At 44.4% G+C, this 12,344-nt stretch overlaps 1 protein-coding gene across 1 annotated transcript in view; it reads right to left on the bottom strand.

The window, feature by feature from the left end:
• Positions 1–2,893: 2,893 nt before the first annotated feature.
• The window catches only part of capn5b (calpain 5b), a 56,125-nt gene continuing 46,674 nt past the window's right edge, over positions 2,894–12,344 (bottom strand). The window contains exons 7-13 of the mRNA XM_086161049.1: positions 11,414–11,491; positions 10,590–10,785; positions 9,121–9,243; positions 7,694–7,890; positions 7,454–7,575; positions 5,824–5,960; positions 2,894–3,724 (exon numbers count right to left, since the gene is read on the bottom strand). Of these exons, the coding sequence (XP_086017175.1) occupies positions 3,542–3,724; positions 5,824–5,960; positions 7,454–7,575; positions 7,694–7,890; positions 9,121–9,243; positions 10,590–10,785; positions 11,414–11,491 (1,036 nt within the window). The 3' untranslated portion in view covers positions 2,894–3,541. The remainder of the gene's footprint in view (positions 3,725–5,823; positions 5,961–7,453; positions 7,576–7,693; positions 7,891–9,120; positions 9,244–10,589; positions 10,786–11,413; positions 11,492–12,344) is intronic.

Genomic DNA, 12,344 nt, shown 5'->3' with positions numbered 1-12,344 from the left:
TTCAGGCAGCATAGGAATCAGGGACCATCGACCACGAGTTCCTAACACCATTTTTGGTCCTACTCCGAGGCAGGGTCTTTACGGTTCCATAGGAACTCATAGGTGCTTGGTGGAACTCATAAGCCATACCCATTACCACTTCTTGTGGACCTTGGAGCGAAATTTGTAAAAAATCATTACAGTTGCTGGTCGGCCGTCTTCTTGTGAAGAAATGTACCGAAGCAGCGAGAAATGGGCCAACAAGGAGGTCCAGGTTCCTACGCCACATCGGTGCTTCCAGGGCTTCAAGTGGAACATACAGTTTTGGTCAAAATAAGTAAGGAATCAGCTAGCGGCAGGGTTCTTCACAGAGCAATGCCGTGCAGGGAGGGAATAAAAACACATCTTCAACTTCGCTCTCCATGTCGACCATGTAGTCTTTCTCTTCTTCTTCGCAGCGGTTTTGTTTTTGAATGTGCCGCTTTAGGTGCCCGCCGCAGACGCTTCCTCACTGTGGCCCCTCACTGCCTGCAAATGCACAGGCAGTGCAATTTGCGATTTTGTTACTACTGAGGTAACTGAAACCCTTTTGATTCCTCTTTTATTTCACGTCGTTGCCCTGCGTGACATCAAGGGCAGGAGATCGTTTTGTGCTTTCCAGGCATTTGTGATGCTCGTGTTGAACCACCCGCTGCCTGAAGATACTCTGGGTATCTGGTCAACATGTAAATCATTGGTGATCATTGTGGGTCTTAAATCGTGTACTTACTTTTGAATTATATGAGAGTAAAAACAACCTTGGTACTATTAGTGGTATTTTGGGGGATAGTTTGCAGACCACCCCCCCTTTTTGGCACAAAAAAAAAAAATCCTTTAAATATATAACAAGGGTTAAAGTTACCAATTACACAAAGTACTTTAAGATATTTAAAACATATCAAAAAAACAACCGTATAAATGCAATATTATGTTATTAGTAATAGATTTAAACTATTTTAGGCTACTTGTTTTGCTCATAAAAAAAAAAAAAAAAAATCCAGGCTGCATTTTCACTCGCGGTCACTTGTGTCACCTTTTGGCACCGGTAATCCCGCCCAAGCTGACTTTGAACCGATCCCGTAGGGATTATCAGATACAACAGGGAGGCAGACACACAAATATGTACAGAGCCTCACCCCCACCCCGGGGAAGCTGCCTTGCTTGCTTTCGTCGGAGGATCCGCCGGGGCAGTAAGATGTTCGATACCGTAAAACAGGACTTAGTAAGCGAGCGAGGGAGACGGGCTTTCTTTCTTTTTCCATTTTTCATCCCATTCTATAACCGAGCACAAAAAGCCGCCCGCTATCGGCGCTGTGTTTTCCGATGCTGAATTGGTTATATATATAATTTCTGAGACCAAACCCTTATTTTCTTTTCATCTGCCCAAACAAAATAAAAACAAGAGCACACAGAGAAAACTTGAAAATAGATAAATAAATAAATAAATAGCACCTAAATAGTCAACAACCGCTGTAAATGTTGGCCCGCGCCAGAGGCAAGTTGAATGCATTACAAGACATAACAGTTTGGATATTGTCGGACTGCATTAGACATGCTGATTGGTCAAAAATTGGCGGTTTCGAGACGTTGCGATAAAAATCAGCAATACGGAGAGGTACGCTCGAGAAGTACCGTGAAAGGCGACCGTTACGAAAAAAAAAACAAAGAAAATACACTTTAGGCTCATTTATGCTCATGTTAGGTCCCCATAACTTCCCATGTCAAGTGTCCTTGTTGTGTTTGTTGCAAAATGCATTCACTAGAGGGCAGCGCAGAATTTACGTCCAAGAAAGAGACACAAACGGCCGTGAAACACATGTGGACGCAGGATACTTCTCCCTGGTTACACCGACACCATGTTGTCTTCGTCTTCCTTGTTCCTTTCTCCGGTTTACACTTCCAAACGCTGCCCTCTGACGGCTTCCGTGGTATTTCGCTGTCCGCTGCGTTCGGCTACTCACCCCGAAAACATGGGAGGAAATTAACCCAAAGAAAGTGTGTTATACGTTCAGTGAGCATGAATGAGCCCTTATGGAAAAAAAACAAAAACAAAAAACATCAAAGCATAAAAACAGATGGGGAAATAAAATCACCGGCTTTACATTCCGAGTAAACGTACTGGCGGTTACATCGAGCGACAGATGAGAAACGGATGAGACGTGTCTGAAAACGTGGCGAGCCTCTCTGGTGGGGCGCGGAAGCTGGCGGGAGTCCGCTCGGAGGGGGAGAGCGGTGAACGAAGACAGTTTTAAAACAAAAACGGCCTCGCGGCGGGCGACGGGGTGAGAACCCGAACGTGGGCATTTGTTCAAAAAGCAAAAAGCCGGACCGCCCTCCCTCCTCTTCCTCCCCAGAGTCTTTACCCCCCTGAAACAAACACAAAAAAAAAAAAAAAAGAAGTAAAGTGCAAGGTGTGTTCTCCCCAATGGGGCTCCTGTCTGTTTACCCCTCCTCACCCTCCCCCGATGGGATTTACATTCGCTCGGGCGTTTTCAAATCACGCCGGGGCGCTCGGGGGGGAAAAAAAAACAAAAAACAAAAAAAAAATAGTCCGCTTTGTCTGAGGTCCGTTTGCGGACTCGGGGCCCGAGCCGAGCGAGGTGGTTGTAAAGGGCGGGTGTGTGTGTGTGTGTGTGTGGGGGGGGGGTCGTCGGGCAGTGGTGTCGCCAAGAGGGAGATGACGTGGTCCGTCGCCAGGGCTCGACGAAGGATCGATGGTGGAGGGCCCGGCTGGTCTTTGGTCCCATAAAGCACTTGATTATGTCGGGGTGGATGTTCGCTCTCCGCTGGATGGGGGAAGGTATGAGGAGGAGCTGGAGGAGGAAGCACCGGCTGCTAAGCTACGACTTGAGAGAGTTGCAGCACAGGCAAAGAGTTTTTTTTTTTCCAAGTTATCCTTTTTTTTTTTTTTTTTTAAAAGCCATGCAGTTTTTTTTTAACCATCGTCCATAGCAACCGGTGGAGGCGGGGGGGGGGGGGGGACGTGGAAGACGGGGGATGGGCGGCGCTCGCAGGACAACACGCCGGAGGGAGAGAAGTGCTTCTGATGGCTTCCGCTTGTTAGAAAGAGTCCAAAGTGGGCGAAGACCACGCGCTCATCGACGGCGGGGTTGCGCGGCACGTAGTGACTTTCGGTGATGGGACGCGGGATGCTAACGGCGAGGGAGGATGACACGACGTTAAAACAAAGCCTCCAATCCCCCCGCGGGGTGGAGCGACAGACTCAGCCTTAAGGCAATGCATAGCCCTTGGAAACGTTGGCACATGCACGGGAGCGCAGATGCGCGCGCGTAAGGATCGTTCGCGGAAAAAGAGAAAAAAGACACAGTATTAGAGCCTCGTGACGGCCGGTGATATTCTCGAGGGATGCGTCCGGAAAATACTGGCGAAGGCCTTCGGGGCAGAGGGGGTAAGAGACGGCGACGGACGGAGGAGGAGGCGACCGTGAGAATGAGTGGGAAACGTGAAAACAACAAGGGATGGGGTGGATCAGCCGAACGCCGCCTGGACAGTTTGAACAGCTTCAGATGTTGGTGAGTGTGGTGGAGGTGATGAGGCGCACAGTGAGCGTGCCCGGCAGGTCGTTGTCCTGGCGTGTTCCCTTGTCGCGGAGGTGGAGGGTGTGCTGCTCCTGCCGCTCGTTGGGGTCGCTGAACATGATCACCTGGCCCAGGAAGGTGTCGACGATCATGTTCTTGTTGTAGATCTGTTCGGGAGAAGAGGGGGAGCGGAGCGAAGAGGAGGTGGGCCAGGAAAGAGGGGTTGGGGGGGGAAGCAGAATTAAAATAAATTAAAACCTGACAGGGGAAAAAAAAAGATGAGGGGATGTTGACATTTCGGATTTAAATCAAGGACAATGAACTTGAACAGCCTCAATGTGTCTTGTGGATGAGTGAATAGCTGTAAGAATCTACAGTATATGACATTTGGGTGAGAGAGTGAATGTTTTTTTCTCTAAATGACATGTTAATGAAGGGGAGAACGGTTGTACGACTTTACGTGACGTGTGAATGAGAGTGAATTCATTCATTCTTAAATTCTTGTTGAAATCTTTGAATTTCTTCACTTGAAGACATTTCACCCCTCATCAAAGAGGCTTCTTCAGTTCCAATGATAGATTTAGATTCAAGGTTTTTATTGTCATTACACAGAATGCAACGGAATTCAGAGATAGCGGCTCTCAGGTTCAGTGAAATTAAAAAACAGACACAAACCAACCTTAAAAGGCAGGACACAATAATGCAGGGGTGTCAAACTCAAATACACATTGGGCCAAAATTCAAAACTGGGACAAATTCGTTGGCCAACGGTGATATTTATTGAAAAAAATCTTCCTCCAGATATACCAATAAACTTTTTCATATGGACCCTAACAAGTTTTGCTTGAAAACTAAATATGGAACAAGCATAGCTTAATACTATACAATGTATAACTTAATATTGCACACATGCAAAATCCTGTTTTCTACCAAAATAGCAGGGTGCAAGTATTAGCATAAGCTCCCTATGACTATTGTACACAGAGGAGAGGGTGTTTATGGGTCCTGTTGGGATTTTTGTGCCAAAACAACAGCAGAAAAATCTAGGACTTGTAGAATTAGCGATACATGCGCTGTAGACTATACCGGCGGGCCACCTTTAATAGTCATTTGGTATGGCTTTGCGGGCCAAATATAATTACAGTGCGGGCCAAAATTGGCCCGCGGGGCCAGAGTTTGACACCTATGCAATAATGCAACAATAGCAGCATCTCTGGGTTAGAGATATACGATTGAAAAAATGTAAGACAAAAAATATAAAATGACATCTAGAAGGATAACTAGATGAATATGTAGAAAGACAAAAGTGAAAAGTGGAAAAAAAACAAGGAGGTATATAGGTGTGTGTGTTCTTTAGGGTTTATTGCGCTGGACTGTAAGTAAGATTCAAGTGTTTAGGGTTGTGCTAAATTTAGTGCGATGACCGCTCTGAGGTAAAAAGTGTTTTTCAATCTGTTTGTTTTTGCATTGATTGTCCTAAACTACCTCCCAGTTGGAGCAGGCTGTGGCCCGGGTCGGATGGAACCTTGAGATAAGATTTAATACTTTATTGATCCCCATAGGGGGAAATTCGTTTGTCACAGCAGCGCAACAATAAAAATAAGTATAAATATAACCAATCAAATTCAGTTATATTTGGAAACACCCCCACAGGTCATTCGAACTGAAGAAGCCTCTCGGATGAAGGGTGAAATGCCTTCACGTAAAGAAAATAAAGTCCGGTTGGTGACGGTACTTTCAGGACCTCTCAGAACAACCAAAACCGCCCTTCGACCAGAAATCTTCCTCAAGGGAACCGAGAAATTCCTTTCTTGAAAACCTGCACTGTAAATATTTGTGGGGTGCAGCTTTTTTTTTTTTTCAAATTTGAGTCGTCTTTTGTAATTTAACGTCTGTTAGTTAAGATACGTGTACCGCTAACGTCCCTTTGGCGCAGTAGGAGCCTTTTGGAGCTCTGAGAACCTTTCCAGGAATTAGACCGTTTCATGGTGCATTCAGGCAGCACCAGAATCAGGGACCACAGACCTCGAGTTCCTAAAACCATTTTTGCTCCAACGCCGAGGCGGGGTCTTTTTACGGTTCCATAGGAACTCATTGGTGCTTTATGGAACTCATAAGTCACGCCCATTATCAGGTACTTCTTGTGGACCGTGGAGTGAAATTTGTAAAAAAAAATTGTGAAGTGCAGCCAAATTCACAGAGGCGGCGCCACCTTTCTACATGATGTGAGATCCGAGAGGAGTGCGAGGGGAGAGCGACGGCTCACCTCGATGTGGATCCCCTCCTTTGGTTTCTTGCGATAGAACAGGCCTTTGACGTCGAAGTTCGGGCACCGTGTGTCCTTCTGAACCGGAGAGCGAACCCTCTCCCCCTCGCAGGTGATGATCACGTAAGGATCCACCGCTGTGGGGAGACACTCGGCGTCAACACGGCGATCGGTTGCAGTTGTTTGTCACACAACGGGAGGCTTACTCCAAGCTTTGGCTGCTTTTTTTGGGTGATTTTTGCTCCATTATTGTGGACGTGTAGCTCAGTGGTAGAGCGCGTGTTTCACACGTATGAGGTCCTGCGTTCAATCCCTGGCATCTCCACTGGAAGTCGCTTTGGATAAAAGCGTCTGCCAAATGACTGTATTAACAGCTGGTTCCTTCACAGTTCTGCAACCTTTAGCCTCTCCAAAGGTTATTTACTGACTACTTTAAACCCAATGAGGTTGAACTGAGTCAGTGTCAGAACAGAGAACCTTTCCGGAGCAGTACTAAATGTTGAAGATGGGAATTTGATCAAATTCAGTGTGCACAAAAGATATATACACTGCTCAAAAAAATAAAGGGAACACTTAAAAAACACATCCTAGATCTAAATGAATGAAATATTCTTATGAAATCTTAAGATCTTAAGCTCTTTACACAGTCGAATGTGCTGACAACAAAATCACACAAAAATGATCAATGGAAATCAATTTTATCAACGCATGGAGGTCTGATTAGGAATCACACTCAAAATTAAAGTGTAAAGACAAACTCCAGGCTGATCCAACTTTGATGTAATGTCCTTAAAACAAGTCAAAATGAATCTGTGTTGCTTCCTGAGTGGACACTATGATTTCACAGAAGTGTGATTGACTTGGAGTTACATTGTGTTGTTCAAGTGTTCCCTTAATTTTTTTGAGCAGTATACATTCATTCTTACTGCACTAAGGATGCCGGGGAGGATTGAGCCTATCACAGCTGTAATTGGCCGAGAGGCGGGGTTTACTCTGGAACGGTAGTAGTTTGATCACACAGCCACACACAGAGACATACAACCATTCACCCTCTCATTCACACATTTTTCGAAACATTCAATTCACCCTGTCATTCACTCATATAAACACACAACCATCCACCCTCTCATGCACACATCTGAGCAATTTAGGATCTCCAATGAACTTCCTGCATGTTTTTTGGTCTGCGGGAGGAAACTGGAGGACCGGAGGAAACCGGTCTGTTATTATATATTGTATTGTTATTTTATTGCCTATCTGTATATTTTATATATATTGTCTATTTTGTACAGTTTTATATTTGTATTGTCTTCCCAGGACTACAGATGGAAATTAGCTATGAGCTACAATCTGGTACAAACATCTCTGCCTCTGTGCTTAATGTAATTGTATACTGTCTTAATAAACTACTCAACAAACAAACAAACGGAGGAGAACATGGAGACTCCACACCGTGAGGCGCCCCCTGCCGGCATCCAATCAGGGACCTTCTTGCTATGAGGCTTGGCCACACAGCCGGCCAGCATAGCAATGATTTATTACAAATTTTTTTCGCCCATTTTCAGGTAACGTCGGGGTTATTCCTTGTTTCTATCCCAAAACATTCGCAAGAGGAGCGCAGTGGTGGTACCTCCGTTGGAGTCCTGGCCCTGCAGACCCTCAGCATTCAGAACATGGACCTGAGTGACCAGCTGAGGGTAGCCGCACATCCCTGTCCAGCACGTCTGCGGAGGATCGTCCAGAGACAGCTCTCTGAAAGACAACGGGACCTTTTTATCCGAAGAGATCTGGACAAATCCCGTCAGCGAACGCGGGGATGGAAAGCGTTCTTTCGGCGGAGGTCAACCCGGGGGAGAATAACAGGATTTACTTGCAGTCTGAAGGCACATCAGTGAAGACCCGGAGCAGGAAGTCGCCCTGCAGGCCTGGGTCAAAGGTCGTGGGGACGATGACGTAACGTCCCTCCTTCAACTCCTTCCTGAGGAAGACGCAGCGCGAGTTGATGTAGATGGAGCCTGCTACTTTCTGCTGGGCCGAGTGCATCCGGTACTTCCGATTCAGCTCCACCTGAGGGACGACGCTTCACATCACTTCACAACTCATGAAGATTTAAATACCCACATTAAATACAGTAAGATATAACTTTCTTGTTACCATCGGTTACCCTTATGTGCCTTTACCGTCATCTCTACTACATCCTGGCGATACAGAAGTAAGATGAATGGCGTTTCTCAAATTACAACGGGAAGTTAAAAGCAGCCGTGAAAAGGTGCACCCATGTTTCACATCTGCATCAGTGACATTTGATTACTGATCATTTATTGACTGATTTCACAATTTGTGCCGTAATGCTGGGCTTACGCCCAGAGATTTTCACCATCGTAGACTAAAAACTGAAAGCCGTGAGAAAATTTCAGAGTTTTATTGGAGTCAGGCCATGCTCCCGTTATCTTGATGGTTAAGTGTAAGGTGGATATCAGAGCTGTTTTAGATCCCTTTTCCAAGCCTTGGGCTCATATCAAACGTGTTTGATATTCTCACAAGTCTTTCAGTGTTTCTGGTGACATAACACATTAAAAAAACCAATAGATGACATCCAACAAAACTAGAAACAGAAAAATCTGGTAGACAAACAATCAGCAAAGAATTATTGGTGGCAAAGACGGTGTTTCTTGGCGGTATAGAAGAACAGGAATGGCGAGGAACGTCATGATCAATACGGAGCGTCCAGAAAGAGGAGTGGATGGCGGAGCCGTGGGCAGCTCGGCCCGGCCTCTTCGATGCCAGCTTTATATTGTATCACAACAGAGTGGAGAAGGAAAAGCGATGGACTGAAATAGCAGAGGCTCTGCAAATAGTCGGTGAAAACATTGCATGGTGCGAAAAAAAATTGTTAAAAGAATCTAATTGTAAATAGTGATCCTGTAAGATTCACAACCTTGTACAATCTCAGTCTGACAAGGCTGACACTAGATAGTTGTCTTTAGATATGAGCAGGTGTGAGATGATAGTTTCCACGAGTCTTTTCCAAATCTTTTTAATATCCTATCATGTATGGGTAGTCAGAACTGCCATCAGAAGTGTTTGACTTACACTTGGGAGCCATTATGAAGGACAAAAGCTTCCCCAAATGCGCAACGCAAACAAAAATGACATTCCCGACTGGTGAATGTGACCAAAGCGCTCTCCCTGGTACGGCGCCACCTGACGACATTACTTATTTGTCCATTCCAATCCGGTGGTTGGAACTCGCGGTGAAGATAAACAAAGATACCGTCGCCGTTTCCATGTTCTCACCCGATGGATGTCGAAGCCGATGGCGAGGTTCTCTCCCTTCCCTTCTTTGGGTGTGGCTCTTTTTTCTTTCTGCTGCAGGCAGATCAGCACCTCGTCCTCCGTCTTCTTCACGTCAAACACGTACTGGAGGGAGAAGAGAGGTGGAGGGGAGAGTTGGGGTTCACCCTGGATCCATCACGGGGCCACGTAAAGATACATACCATAATTTCCAGACTATAAGCCGCTACCTTTTTTCCACACGTTTTGAATACTGCAGCTTACTGGCTGATTTATGGATTTTTTTTTGGGCTAAAGAGCTTCATGTCGCCAAAACATTTAGCCTTGTCACATCAGACCAATGAAATTAATTTGAAATTCTGAGGCTGTTGAATTCCAACACTCATAAAGATGACGTTAATGGTTTTAATGCGCAGGAGGAAGACAACTGCAACAAGTTGGAGTAGGACAAAGCGGGGACAAAAATGGATTGACGGATGGACTTTTCCTTGTTGTTATCTGAAACAATTTCCCCAAGCATGGGATCATTAAAGTACATCTTATCTCTCATCGCATCGTTATTTATTATTAAGCTTCTTCATCAGATGTGTTACAGGTGCTGTTCGTAAAAAAAAAGCATTTCCAGCACACATTTGTGGACAATACCAGCATGTATTTAAAGTTAAAAAAAATGTTTCTGAGTAACATCTTTCTGTGTGAATATCTCATGTTACAACGTGGACACCTGCAGCTTATAGACAAGTGCGGTCTATATATGTACACATATATTTATTTGGTTATTTTTACTTATTTTCAGGTGTGCTAAATAGTTTAGAAATGACGGTACAACCATTCACTCTCATTCACATATTCACATGGAGCCATACAGCCATTCAGTTCTTCATTAACATTTCATATAACCATTAATATAGCCATTAATATTTCATTGAGAAATATACAACCATTCATCCTCTCATCAACAGATCTGGACAATTCAGGGTCTCCAATGAACCACCTGCATGTTTTTGGACTGTTTTTGGAAATCGGAGAACCCGGAGGAAACCCGCGCAGACACTGGGAAGAAAATGGGGATTTCTTGTTTCGCCCGCCACTAAGTCACCTAGATATATTTCCATATCTATTTCTATATCCTCTGATTGAATACTCATTCATTCACTTTTAAAAACCCATGACACTGGAAATTAGACAGGCATAAAAATCAGTAAGAACATCATACAAAAGTCAATTGAAAACAAAAATAGATAAAAAAAACAATAAAAGTAACAAATAAATTTAAAGTTATTACTCGAACGTTATATTAAATTGGTAGAGAACCGGCAAAAAGGAGGCAGTTATCAAAATAAGCCCTCGCTTTGTTAAAGGTGTCGAGCGTCATCTGATTTTTTTTTTTTTTTTTTTTTTTTAATTGTCTTACAGGAAACAGATTTGGTCAAGCACACCGCACCAAATCATTCATTCGTTATTTCTATCACCTGGGGGTTCTGCAGGAAGGTGGCCTTATGGTTGATGCAGCCCCCGGAGCGGTTGCGCAGGGGGTCCTGCCGGTGGATCCAGGATCCCCTCATCACCTCCTCCTCCCAGGTCTTGTGGATGCTCAGGTAGGACGTATTGATGAGGCGGCACAGGATCAGGTCAGTGAAGTACTGGCAGAAGTCGTCGAAGGTCATCCTGCACGAGGGCAGGAGAGGGAAACGAGAGAGAGAGAAAGAGAGAGAGAGTGTACCGACTAGAGGGAGGAGTTCGAGGGGAGAAGACTTTGAGCAGGTAAAAAAAAAAGGAAGAATAGAGGAAATGAGATCAAAAACAAAAGGAAAGGGACACACATTAAAAAGGATGGCGGGTTTTTTTTTTTTGACGCCGCAACGGGACGAGGAGTCGGACGCATTGGAAATAATAAACGGCGTGATGGCGACTGACGCGAGAACGGAAACAAAGCTTTTTTTTTTTTTTTTTTTTTTTTTGCTATTTTTCTGATTTTGTTGTGATTTGAGATCATTTTAAAATTCCACCGTCGTGTCCGTTTTGCCTTTTTTTCTCCTCCTTCTTTTGAATGCAATGTCTCGGTTAATGAAACCGTGGCACCCCCTAGTGTTCCGGAGGGGTCGCTGACTGAGGTCAGGTTTATATTAGGACATTGTAATCCTGTGGAGAAAGAACATGAGGAAATGCCGTGTTTGATTTTGTGATTTCAAGTACAGGTTTTCAAGTACCACCACAGCTGAGCTTCCAAGTTCGAAACACCAGAAGTAGAGAGTCAGGGTGTTTTTTTTCCCGGCACCGGGGTTCGATTTCTCACCAGAACTCTCCGTCATCCTGAACGGTGACGCCCAGTTTCTCCCTCTCGCTCTTGCTCACCTTGTTCCACTCCTCGGAGCTGAAGCCCAACAAAACAGAAGGAAAACAAAACGATACATTGGCAAATCGGGTAATACTTTTAAAATCGGTAGCTATTTTAACAATATTTTGAAACATGCATTAATTATCGAGGGTCTGTTCTTCTATGAGTTATGGCACAGAATTAAAATGACACTAATGAGAAAACAAGCACATTTCTTTCGAATCATGTTATATGACCCTAATGAAGGACATCTGATAAACAGACAAAACTGAACAGCTATTAAGTCACAATATTACATGAGGAAAAAGACCAGAATATGACAAGATTAGAGGTGTATGTCCGGGAAAAAGTTACATGCGGATGCTTATTCACTCATTCATTCATTCATTATCTATGCCTTGATCATACAAGTCGAGATCTTTGACACTGTCTTAACCACCGCTGTCTGTAAAGTGGTGTTTAAAAACAGTCAGCCACGCTTTCTGCAACTGGGTACCCCAGTGAAAATCATGAAAAACATGAGCGAGGTGTGCGTGTTGTCGACTTGTTCATGAAGAGATGGAGAAGTTGTTGTTGGTGAGATACCGTGACTGAGAGCATCATCTGTGAGAGAGACATTTACAGGGATTTGGTGCGGCAGATGGCAGGAACGTCAATGCATGAGGAATCGGAAAAGTCATTCAAAGCCAGTCGCAGACGGTTTGATAATTTTAAAGAGGACTGACATTCACTCCGCTAAATAAAGTTTAGCAATAAAATGGAGCAAAGTGTGCATGTTACACATTGGAGCATTAAGTGTGTGGTGAGTAAGTCAGGTTAAGTAGCAGAGCACCAAAACAATAAAAAAACAAAAAAAAAAAAACATGGGGGCTTGAACAGATTGATAGTG

This window comes from Fistularia commersonii, chromosome 15 (genome assembly GCF_037954325.1).
Source record: "Fistularia commersonii isolate RoL2024-O1a breed Wild chromosome 15, RoL_Fcom_v1.0, whole genome shotgun sequence".
Taxonomy (NCBI): domain Eukaryota; kingdom Metazoa; phylum Chordata; class Actinopteri; order Syngnathiformes; family Fistulariidae; genus Fistularia; species Fistularia commersonii.
Note: the sequence above shows the minus strand (reverse complement) of the source record. Positions and strands in the feature narration are given on the sequence as shown.